Here is a 12,965-nt window from a genome sequence, read left to right as displayed (position 1 = left end):
TTATTGGAACTGGGGGATGGATCTGCATACTTATTTGAGGTACCCTCAGACATGACTCTACTCGCCAGACTTTGATCCCCTACCTGCCTTTAAAGCGGGATGCTCATTTGCCTTTTTAAACTCATCACCCGAGTCTCCAACTCAAGCCATTGCCTTTTGCCCTGGTAAGTATTACCACTGGGCCAGGTATAAATGCTGAAAACCTCACTCATATCTCCAGAATTACAAGAACTCGCCCTGGCCTTTGGGTCTGGTGCAAATGCCATAATGGTGTGTTCTGTCACTTTCACATCTTCCACTGCATACCCCACTGTCAAAATCAAATTTTCCTCTACACCTCCATGAAATGGATACTGATTGCTGCCAAGGTCAAAAACTCAGAAGGTAATTCAAAGCACAAGCAACACTGAGAAGAATTACATCTCTAGTTGGACAGCTTGAGCAGAAAGTTTGGGTCAAAATTTCAAATGTAAAAACATGCTCATTTATTTCCAAGCTGACATGGAGAGATTATGCTAGGGCCTTAATAGAAACGTTAAACAAATTACCTGATAATCAACTTCTAAAATACCTCAGCTTAGTTTCAGCCAGTTGGGGCTTAGAGCTGGACCCTGGTGGGCAGGAGGCTGAGGAACAGCGCCTGCAGAAGAGGCAAGTCTGGATTAGGTTGAAAGCAGAGGTAGACCTCATTCAGAGAGTGGAGCAGAGATAATGAGTCCAGGAGGGCATGGAGGCTCACAGAGTCTGTGAGATGGGCCAGGAAACAATGGGGAGGCCTGGTGCACTAAGTGAGTGGCAAGAGATTAAAGAGAGCAAGATTAGTGGCCAAAGACCCCAAAGAGAGACAACTGTGGCTTCAGGTCACTGAGGTTGAGGAGACAGCAGGACCAGATAAAAAAAACAGCTGCCAATACTGGATAAAAAGAAATCTGGTGAGTCACCAATCTCAAATGCCAATCAGATCGTTACATAAACACGGCATGGGTCCTGCGATTCCCCAGGACCAAAGCGAGTGCTAGAAGGCAACACAAAGTGAATGTGCCACATAGCCAGAAAAGAATCCAAATACTATGTTTTTAAGTAATAGACAGATAGATACACATATTTAGTTTTACTTTCAAAAAAGCGTGGTACAGAAGCTTTGGGAAGTGGAGTGATCAAAATGATTATTAGCAAATCTAAGCTGTGGCCGGCGGAGCTTGATAATGGCTGGAGGAAGAAGGTACCTCACTGCAATTTTGAAAATGACAAGTCAAAGTTTCAAAAGATGCAGTAATATTTAAAAGTGCAATGCGACTGGAAGAAAAATTCTGTATCCCAACTTGGAAACCTGTGGGTTCTTGCACAGCAAGTTTTTAAAAAAGTATGGAGGCTAATAGCCTGCATATACAGCATGGCTAGAATTGCAGCAACTATGAAATGCACATTTAAACATGAGGAATAATCAGTGGAAAGTGTGAGAAACTGGCAGGTTTCTGTCCAGTTTCCTCTGCCATTAATTTTGGTGTTAAATTATGTGCATTCCCCTCCCTCTAATTTCACCCAATAGAACAATCTGTGTGCAGTAACTTTCTTCTACGCTGGGAGTTTGGTTGCACACGATCACTGTAATCAATGCATTCAGCAGCTTTGGGAGCAGAATTAGCAACACTCTGGACAGCCACCATCACAACCAAGGCAAAAGCTATTCCACAGTTCCAAACACATTTTTAGGCATGTAATGAATGGAGTTACTACCTCTTACCTAGTGTAACGACCATGACTGGGATGTTCAGGCGTTGCCTGGTGCTCTGAGAGAGACGGAGGAATCCGTACTCCAGTGAGTATTCAACTATGTACTCCTCTTGTGGCCAAACTACAATATGGGGTAAAGTGAGCATTAGGCAGTTCCATAAATGGCAGGTCACATCATTTACAAATAGATATTATGCAATAGGGAAGAATTTAGGGCAATAAGAAAAGCCACAATTAGGAACTCAGATGGTTAGCATTTCAAAGTGTAAAAGCATAACTTTAAGTTAATTATATAGTAACTTCACCCTCACAAATGTGTATAGCTAATCGCTGCTGCAATTGGCATGAAACTGAAGCTGCTTAATCGTTACCTGACATTTTAATTCAGCTTCTAGGAGGCTGGTGACAATAAGCCAGCTCCCAGCGGTTACACTACTAAATCTGGCTCCCTTATTCTGACAGCAGACTCGTAGATTACCAAAAAATTGGTCTACGAATTTTCAGCAGAGATAAGGGAGCCAGATTTAGTAGGGTAAAACCCAGGACAGGCTCAAGGACACTGATCTCGCAGGCACGAATTAATACAAGCTCATATAAAAAGCCTAGCAGTGTTAGTGTGAGTACCAGGGTACTGGTGAAGCACCATCAGGCCATGTGAAATTAACTATACTGTATCAGTTCAGTTAATGATCCTAGTGACAACTATGAATGATCCTGAATACAAAGGGGCACTTATGTGATTCCTAATCCAAGCTCTTCAACAGATGAAATCACTGAATCTTCTCTGCATGATCTAATCACATCTCATTTATACCAGGAAACAGGAGCAGTGTTATTAGAAAAGTGATTCACTCCCATCCGGCACATTAACAACATTGAGAACTGCCAGGATAGTCATCATTTACCTTTTTAGTGGGGATTTTGTATGCTTAATACTCTGACTGTGCAGTTCCTGTCACTACAAGCTCCGGTGGACTCCACGGCCAAATTCACAACAGATTACCAAGGTACTGTTATCATTGGACCTAACAGGGATTTTGCTCCTCTGGCTCTAAAAGGGGGTGAATAGTAATTTTTTTTTTTGAGGATATGTTGTGCATCCTGGCTCCTTTTTAAGACTCACATGAAAAGTGCAGGTAAGTCTTGCAGAAACATTCTGCGAATTGGCCAGGAAGGCATGAGATAGATGGACTAGTGGCAGCCATGTTCTTCTCCCTCTTGCCAGTGAGCAGTTTCACCAATTGAAGGAAATCTCAGATTTCACAACTGCATGCCAGTACACCTCTGTAGCATAAAAGTTGCACAAGTACTGGAAAGATCCAACACTATTTGGACTTGTGTGCTGCATGCTCCTTAGCATAGGAATAAATGGATTTACTTTTAAGAACTCGGAGTACTGGACTGGAGAGGTAATTCATGTACCTTTTATAGTGCAGATCCGAAATATCACCATCTTGCTCAGACTCCAATACTAATCTATAACTTCGTCTCAGTCTGTTCTCAACCACCCCCCATCTCTGTCCCCACAACTTATGGTGCTTTGGTCAGCTCACTATGGCAAAATAATAAAACACCTCCCGCTACCCTCATCACCACTAGTGCTGTTTCAAATTCATACATCAGAAATGGCTAGTGACAAAAATCAATACAGTAAGTACACCTTGGTTAAATGCACACTTGCAGAATCCAGATTATTTTGCTACTTCCTCAGTGCTGAGTGTTCAGGTTAAAAGCAAACTGCTTTAAAACACATCTCCTTCAAGTGCACAGGGCTTCTGCTAGGTCATTCACTCACCTGAGTGGACAATTTCTTCATCAGACCACTGACCCATACTGACAAAATTTTAACACAACTACTTGCAATTATATAAACAAGGATGAGAATTTTAAAATCGCAGCGTTGCAGGACTGGGAGCCAATGTAGGTTAGTGAGCACAGGGATGATGGGTGAATGGGATTTTGAGAGAGTTAGGATATGGGTGGCAGAGTTTTGGATGAGCTCAAGTTTATGGAGGGTGGAAGATGGGAGGCCAGCCAGGAGAACATTGGAATAGTCAAGTCTAGAAGTACCAAAGGCATGGATGAGGGTTTCAGCAGCAGATGAGCTGAGGCAGGGGCAGAGTCAGTCGATGTTATGGACGTGGAAGTGGGCAGTCTTGATGATGGAGCCGGTATGTGCTCAGAAGCTCATCAGGGTCAAACAGGACGCCAAGGTTGTGAACGGTCTGGTTCACCCTCAGACAGTGGCTAGGGAGAGGGATGGAATCGGTGGCTAGGGAACGGAGTTTGTGGAGGGGACCGAAGATAATGTCTTCGATCTTCCCAATATTTAGTTGGAGGAAATGTTTACTCGTCCAGTACTGGATGTCGGACAAACAGTGTGACAAATTAGAGACAGTGGAGGGGTTGAGGGAGGTGGTGGTGAGGTAGAGCTGGGTGTCGTCAGCATACATGTGAAATCTGAAGTCATCTTTTTGGATGATGTTGCCAAGGGGCAGCATGTAGATGAGAAATAGGAGGGGGGGGGGGGGGGGGTCAAGGATAGATCCTTGGGGGACTCCAGGAGGTAACAGTGTGGGAGCGGGAAGAGAAGCCATTGTCAGTGGTTCTCTGGCTACTACTGGATAGATAAGAACGGAACCAGGCGAGTGCAGTCTCATCCAGCTGGACGACAGAGGAGAGGCGTTCGAGGTCAACCATGTTAAAGGCTGCAGACAGGTCGAGAAGGATGAGGAGGGATAGTTTACCACGGTCAGTCACATAGGATGTGATTTGTGACTTTGATCAGGGCCGTTTGAGTACTGTGGAAGGGGCGGAAACCTGATTGGAGGGATTCAAGCATGGAGTTGCGGGAAAGATGGGCACAGGTTGGTAGGCAATAACACGACTGAGGACTTGAGAGGAAAGGGAGGTTGGAGATGGGGTGGTAGTTTGCATGGACAGAGGGATTAAGGGTGGTTTTTTGAGGAGGGGGCTTGCTGACGGCAGATTTAAAGGGTGTGGGGGTGGGGGGCGGGGAGACAGTACCTAAGGAGAGGGAACCATTAACAATAGCAGCTAACATGGGGGCTAGGAAGGGAAGCTGGGTGGTCAGCAATTTGGTGGGAATAGGGTCGAGGGAGCAGGAGGTGGGTCTCATGGTCAAGATGAGCTTGGAGAGAGCATGAAGGGAGATAGGAGAGAAAGATGCAAGCTCCCCCCTGGCCTAGCCCTGAACCTTAGGGGAAGTTTGGCTAGAGGAAGAGAGGAAAGCAGCAAAGGCAGCTGAACGGATGGTCTCAATCTTAGTGACAAAGTAGTCCATGAGCTCCTTGCGCTTGTTGTTGGAGGTGAGGATGGAGGAGGCAGGGGAGAAGAGTTTAAAAAGATGGTTTGTAGTGAAGAGAAGCCGGGAGTTATCTTTGCATTCCAGGACGATCCTAGAATATTGAGCAGTTTTGGCAGGAGGGCAGGACCCAATAGTGCTTTATGTGGTCCAGCCAGATCTGTCGATGAAGGGCTAAACCAGTTGTCTGCCATAAACGTTCAAGTGATTAGCATTCATTGCTACCAAGGTGTCCACATGAGATGTTGATAAGTCCAAGTGACAGTGAACAAGCTAGATCAATCGTAAAGCTACTCAACAATTGCTCAAGAAATGGGGACTAATGCAATGTTTGCTGGTCTTAAGTGTGGATCATGTTAAATTCAAGAACGTATAGATCAAATTGCTTGAGCTACACCTTCAGGCTCTATTAACTTCACATCTACGACATTTTCTATGTCTTTCGCTCCCCCTATCTTTTCCTGTCATAGAGCTAAACCTGTTCAAGCCAGGTAATCTGTCGTTCATGACTAAAGCTTATTTCTTTCATCTGCCATCACTGATTGTTATTTAAATTGAGGGCTTCAGTAAGGAGATACAGAAAGTACCTTCTCAATGCGGAGGGTTGTCTCGATTAACAAATGACTTGCTTAAAAGTCCAGAGCTACAGTATCTTGCCTGTAACTTTAAAAAAAAATGAATAATGATCCTGCTCCAATCTGAGCCATCCTTCTGGCTAATCCCACTCTGTTCGAGAAACCCTCTGGCTGACATTGCTCTGTTCCCGAGAAAGCCCTCTGGTGACTCCGCTCTGTTCAGAATAACCCCTGTTTCAGAGAAAACCCTCTGGCTGACTCCGTTCTGCTTGCCAAAAAGCCGGCTTAAAGAAAAACAAAAGGATACTGTTTGACATTTTGTCACTGAAACCTGTTCATAGCTTGTTTTTAATGTCATTTCATACCTTGCATTAAAAACATACCCATTTTCCAAACACTTGTGTCTGTAAATATTAACTCACTAAATCAGCATCCATTCATTTCAATAGCAGACCAGTTAACTAGTTAACCTGGTTTAGTGTACATTTTTAACTACCAGAACATATACAGGCTTCACAGTATTGTAAATTCTTTGTCTATACAAGGGTTATCCAGATCTCTATTTAAAACCCAAGACAGTGATACACGTGGATGGACAGAGGAGGTTAGCAGTGAGTCCTTTCAGGCTCAAATTAAATAACTATGGTATTGTCCAGGAATTAGGGAGATATAAAGTTCTATTGCAGCCAGGAACAAAGCCAAAATTCAAAACAAATAAATGACTGCATAACAATCTTGTCACTAGAATTCCAGTTAAGTCAAAGAGTGAATGTGGATCTTCATACTGTGTCCACTTTACTTGTGAAAAACACCCAGCAATACAATTATACATTTTTCCCTTCCAAACTTGGGTTGTGCCTGCAGCGAGCATTGCAACACCAGGGTTAAGAACTGGAGTTGACAGTGTGTCACTGGTGGTGATGAGAGCAATCTTAGGTGATTAAAAACATCACACATTAGAGCATGTTAGCTTATGCGGTGATTTTTCCTACAGTGTATGATTATCAATGACAACAAAGTGTAATTAAAGCAACTGGCTGTGTTTTAACAGATTAATTAATGGTGTTAGTTTCTGAACCTGAAAGGTAAAGAGGCATGCTTCAGTTTCTGTTTTAGATGCCCATCAGTGTTCAGAAGCAAATACAGAAGAGAGTTTGGAACTGCTAGAGTTTGGGAAAAGCACTAAAGCAGTGACAAGCAATTAACGAGTTTTGCAGCAGCGTTTGTGGCTCAAGAAGCCTTACACAGCCCCCTGTTTTTGAAGAAAATTTATTTCACATTTCTAAAGCGAGGCAATTTTCTTCTCAGCTGAAATAACTATCCATTATCAGGCAGTACTTCACCAAAATATAGGAGTATAATTAGCAATTATATATCTCAGGTGACCAAATGAAGGTCCTACCCAACTGAAGATCGAGAGATGTTGGACGCAGGTTGGAAAGAAGAGGGAAAGAAGAGCTTGAATCACTAAATCTTTACCTGCTCTCGTTAGCATCTCAAACTCGGAGACTGTTTCTTGCAGAGGCTGCATACCTTTAGTAGGTGCCTCAGTGAATGAGAGCCCCTGGCTATCATTCTGTACCACTTGCGTTACAACTTCTGCATTATTTCCAAGTGAGGGCTTTAAGAACACTTTGGGCTCTATGTCCAGTTCAAACTGTGAAAAGGAACAGAAAGGCAAAGAGAGTCAGGCACAAATTTGTCACAAAGAAAAAGAAAAACACAAGTGCTGAAAATGCATAGCAGGTAGGCCAGCATCTGAAAGAGAAATACAGGTTAATATTTCGGGTGGGATCTTCAATCATTTCTGATCCAAAATTAACCTTCCTGGGAACCAGAGACTTTACCATTTACTAATAGCATTGTCACAGGTGTTAACACTGTTCTGGTTTGCAGAACAGTGAACACAACTTATTGGTTATTATACTAACAAAGTGATGTTTGTAATACAGCCCAGGGACCATTTGCAACCCTCCCTCTCTCATTTGTGGGCCTCGGACTTGCCGCATCTGGGCCACCAGTCAAGACTTGCCTGGCTACCGGTTGCTGTAATTCAGTGCTGCTCCTTCTGCTCTCGTTAGGGAGCAAGAAAAAAAGGGCAATAAAATCTTACTATGAAGCAAGGATGTCCAAGCTTCACTCTGAGCAAGTGTAAAGGGCATATTTAAAGGGCACTGTTTTCCTGAATAGAGGTCTACAATTGAAAGAGTTTTGTGTCACAGACGCAGACCCACATCCCATCACTCGATGGTGCAGCATTCCTGACAGTAGCCAATGATCTGCATTTCTATAGTGCTCCTCAAATGTAGAAAGATGTCTCAAAGCACTTGAGAGATCAAAACAGTGGCAGAGCCATAGCTAGGAGGGAGCCATTTAGCCATCACATCTGTGCCCAGCTCTTTGCTAGAACAATCCAAATCTGATCCCACTGCCTTACTCTCCCTATAGACCTACATCTTCCTGTTTCAAATATTCATCCACTTTTCCCTTAAAAGATGCCTTAACTACTCCCTGCAGCAAAGCAGTCCACACTTCAACAAATCTCCCTGTAAAGAAATTTCTCCTAACCTTTCTCTCTCAGGTGACAATATTAAATTAATGACTCCTCATCACCGAGTTCCAACCAGAGAAAATAATCTTTCCCTATTCACCCCATCAAAACCCTTCATTTTAAAAACCTCTCAAATTTTCCTCCGAGTCTTCTCTGCTCCAGTGGCAATAGTCCCAAGTGTTAAAGTTTCTCCTCATAACTATAGTTTCTTATCTCCTGTATCAACCTTTCTCTAATGCAGTGCCCAAAACTCCACAGTACTCTAACTGTGGCCTGACCATTCCAGACTACAAATTTATCTTTTTGCACTTGTACACAATGCCCCATTTACAATCTATCAGCACTCACGTGCAAGGAATTATTTATTTAAATCCCTACATCTCTCTGTTCATCCACACCCATCAGCATCTTTCCATGGAATGTATACTCCCATTCCTGGTTTTTCCTCCCCAAATATATCACCTCACATTTCTCTGCATTGAATTACATCTGCCACTTGTCTGTCCATTCCACGAAACTACCTGCATCCACCTGAAGTCTTTTAGTTTGCCAAGTCTATTTGTGTGTTAACTGTAATTTTCAATATTGCACTCCCTATGCTGAAGTCCTAATCATCTAACTACAAGAACAAAAGTGGATCAAGCACTGATCCCAGGAGTCAGTCACTTCCAACCCTTATTCAATGTGAGCAAAACCCTAACCTTTTGTTTCTTGTCCATCAACTAACTTTCTATCCATGTTGCTACATATCTTTTTATACTTATACATCTGAATTTTTAAAGAAACCTCTTTGAAACATGTTCTGAAAAATCCATATCCACTGCATTCCCTACATTTATACAGTAACTGCTTCAAAAATATATTACGTATGTCAACATTACTTGTTTTTAATAAATCCACACTGGCTGTCCTTGAATATCCCATTCCTTTCTAAATGCTCACTAATTTGATCACAATGGATTCTATTAGGATGGAGACACAATCTCGAAGGCTTTTGAGGATGTTTTTAAAAGCAGTGAGGGTGGGAGAGGGAAGTAGGTGGGAAGATAAAGGGAAATAGGCAGGGAGTTCCAAAGGAGAGGAGCATAGTGGCTGAACAAACTATCAGAAGGTGGACTAGAAGACAAGGAGAAACTTGATGTTAGTGGAGTTGAAAGTACATGAGGGGAATGCAAAGCTGGAGAGGATTATGGTGTTGTGAATGGCAGACTGTGTGCAAGATATCGGTTGGGATTTTGACCCTCAACAATAATGCTGCGTTAATACTTGAAGTTCCCATTAAACTCAACCAATCATTAAAACAAACCTCCTTTGATTTTAATCCAGAAATTATACAGTATTTCATCCACATATCTATCTATATACAAGCATATATGCATGCATACACAGGCATGTAAATTATCCATGGATTAGCAAGTCAGTTGATGAATATGCTTTAATATAAACAAGACGGGATGGAGTTGGGAGAGAGATTTCAGAAATTTCAGTTTTGTACTTCATATTCTTCATAAATATAAAGATTAGTATGTTATACTGCAAAAGACATCAAGTTTAATCATGCAGCATTAAGTGGGAAATTATGGCCAGCACAAACAAACTGCTGAAGAACGGTATGGACACATCATATGGCGACCAATATGTAGTAAGCCATTCAGGCTGTTGTGTGCAACTGATCACCACAAAAATGATATGGAGAACTGTGTAGTCTGGTTCTGGGAACAAACTGAAGATTTGATTATTGAACTGGGAGGAGACAAACACATTGAGACACAGCTTACAAGCTAAATTATGACGCTTCCCTGAAGGTAAGTAGGTGAATAAGATAATTCAGACCTCTTGTGCTCGAAAATAACCTATTATGTGTGACATTTACATCATAAAATAATGTGAAATCTTGGTATGCATTGGATGAGTGTTAGAAGTGGAAAATTACATTACTTAAAATTATACTTGTATGTTCAATAAACACATGGTCAACAAAATAAAGCAATTTCTTACCTTTTCTGCTTTTCATTTAATGTGTTTTTTTGCCGATGGGGGTGTTGTGATAGACACAGTAGATGGTCAGCTCCTACCTGTATACCACATCAGGCCAAAAGTAGGTTTTACTTTACCAACTTATACAGGGAATACCATAGCATCTACACTCCATGTTGTCAGCAATGCCTCAGTGAGCATGATGGTGCGTGTGTGTGGAATTTTCCCCACTACCTCCACTTCAACTGTGAAAAACAGGTAGCAGTATAATTATAGATTGTCCTTCCAAACTCAAGTGGTGTCTAGAGAGAGCATTTAAAGCTGTATTTCACTAGGGTGAAATAGTGATGGTTACAGGTCTGTCAATGGTGGCGGTGCAGCAGTGGGAAGATGAATTAAGCATGTTGCACAAATGTTTAACCCAAGTTGGCATTAGGGTGATCTTTTTCCCAGGACCTAAATGGTACAAATACATTAAATGCACCTAAGAATTCCATACCTGGCAACAAACTCCTTTTTCTGCATCAGATGTCCACATACCCAGATTATCTCAAACCTCAATGTAAGTACAGTGAAGTCCAACATTTATCCAAAACTGATACAACCAAATAGAAATCAAGCAGCTGCCATCAGTGTGTTGCAGTATCCCAGTTATATTAAAAACTGGTTTTATGCAACTCATGTCCATCCTGATCTATTACACAGAGTGGCTTTTCTCTTCCTGTGGGAACTGCTTGGCCTCTGCTCAACAACTGTCCATAGCGGACTGAATTCAAGCACGTGAGTCTTGATAAAACACTTCAGTAACACTACCTGCAAGGGTTTCCAAGTTTTTTGCCTTCATAGGTGCTTATTATGGAGCCTCAAGGGCAGCATTTAAAAGATATACAAATCCATGTTGTCAGTTGCATATATCTTTAGTTGCTGATACTAACCAATCTTGGTGTTATCCACCAATAAAGCAACACAGCTAGAAACAGGCCTTTCCAAATCATCAGGCCCACAAAATTCAAACAAGCAAATAAAAGTATAAATAGGAATTGCCTGAGCCACAGGTTGGACAGCCCTGTCTTAGGTGGTTTCATTCAGGGGACTGGTCCAGGAATAGTGCTCTTTGAAATTTATAAATCATGACTCCAGTCCATCACGCACAAAAACATATTTATTTCACTCTTTCCTGCGTTTTTTTTTAAAAACTTCCCCACCAGTTAACCTCCTTCGGCAAGTGTCCAAGATCAGGACTATTGTAGAGAGGTGGGTTTTTTTTTAATCCCCACTTTCCTTTATTACTTAAATTTTCTTTTCACTTGCTCTTTTTCATTCCTGACCAATTGTAAATTTGTTGCACAGAAACTTCAAATGACTTTTTTAAAAAATGAAAACTTCAAATTGACATTTTCACCAAAACTGAACCAAAATAAATTATTCTGCACTTATTATACCTGGCGTACTACATTGTGAATAGTTATCGCACCTGTATAGAACTGTTGTCAAACATTTCTACGGTCAGTTCCTCTTCATCTTCTGGTGGCTCCTTCACCATGCCGGCAAAGTTTTCTGACTCGTAGAACTGAAGGAAAATGGGGGCACGGCTAGAATTGCGTTGGATTTCTACACGGAGGATCCCATCCCTTGGCCACTTCTCACGGACATGCTCCAAGCAATTGATTGGAGAGCGGGAAAAGGCGATATGAATGTAAGCTAAAATAAAAAGAACGAAAAGAGCCTGGAAAGGAAAGAAAAAGGAACAATTAATATTTTCTCAGCAAGCACACGATAAGAATTTTTTTTGGGAATGGGGTGCGTAAAGAATATGGAAGGGATTTTAATTATGTACATAATCAACCTATTCAAATTAAGATCAAACAACATAGCTGAGATTACCAAGCTTCTTTGTGGAATGTGTAATACCAGTATATTATCTATTTTCCACTATACTTCAGAACTAAAATTTCTGCAGAATAATATTCCATAACAATGACCATCTCAACTAAGATAAAGCCCAGGTTTCTCCCCTCGACCTTCAACAGCACCATTTCAGAGTCCCCCACCATTAACATCCTGGAGGTCATCATTGGCCAGAAGCTTAACTGGACCAGCCATATCAACACCGAGGCTACAAGGGAGTAGGATAAAGGCTGGAAAATCTGCCATGAGTGGCTCACCTCCTGACCACTCAAAGTCTCTCCACCATCTACAAAGGCTCAAGTCAGGAGTGTGATTGAATACTCACAACTCGCCTGGATGGGTGCAGCTGTAACAAAAAACTCAAGAAGCTCGACACCATCCAGGACAAAGCGTACACTTGATCAGTGTCCCCGCCACTGGACTCAATAGACTGTTCCTGCAATACTGGCACACTGTGGTTGAAGTATGGACCATCTATAGGATTCACTGCAGCAATTCACCAAGGGTACTTGACCAGAACCTCCTTCCCCTGCGACCTCTGCCAACAAGAATGCCAAGAGCAGTAATGTCATAGGAACATAGTCACCTCAGAGTTCCCGTCCAAGTCACACACCATCCTGACTTGGACATGTATAGCCATTCTTTCATTGTTGCAGGAGCAGAATCCTGGGATACCTACACAAAACCATTGTGGGCACATCACTAGAACTGCATTGGTTCAAGGAAAAGGCCCACTACCAGCTTCTCAGGTAAACTAAATACATGCAGTAAATATGGCCTTGCCAGAGTTGCTCACATCCAGAGAACAAATTAAAAAGAAAAATCCAGTTAGGTAACAAACAGAAAGGATTCATCTTTCTGGGTATCTTTTCTAAACCTAAAAGATGTTCTCAAA

The 12,965-nt window shown here is 42.0% G+C and overlaps 1 protein-coding gene across 2 annotated transcripts in view; it reads right to left on the bottom strand.

Moving 5' to 3' along the window:
- The window catches only part of tmem259 (transmembrane protein 259), a 51,876-nt gene that overhangs the window by 17,475 nt on the left and 21,436 nt on the right, over nt 1–12,965 (bottom strand). Inside the window, exons 2-4 of one of the 2 annotated variants that reach the window (XM_067968160.1) lie at nt 11,637–11,888; nt 7,114–7,291; nt 1,745–1,855 (exon numbers count right to left, since the gene is read on the bottom strand). In XM_067968160.1, the coding sequence (XP_067824261.1) occupies nt 1,745–1,855; nt 7,114–7,291; nt 11,637–11,888 (541 nt within the window). The remainder of the gene's footprint in view (nt 1–1,744; nt 1,856–7,113; nt 7,292–11,636; nt 11,889–12,965) is intronic. The other variant, XM_067968161.1, reaches the window with a different exon arrangement.

Source organism: Heptranchias perlo, chromosome 29 (assembly GCF_035084215.1).
Source record: "Heptranchias perlo isolate sHepPer1 chromosome 29, sHepPer1.hap1, whole genome shotgun sequence".
Classification (NCBI taxonomy): Eukaryota; Metazoa; Chordata; class Chondrichthyes; order Hexanchiformes; family Hexanchidae; genus Heptranchias; species Heptranchias perlo.
Note: the sequence above shows the minus strand (reverse complement) of the source record. Positions and strands in the feature narration are given on the sequence as shown.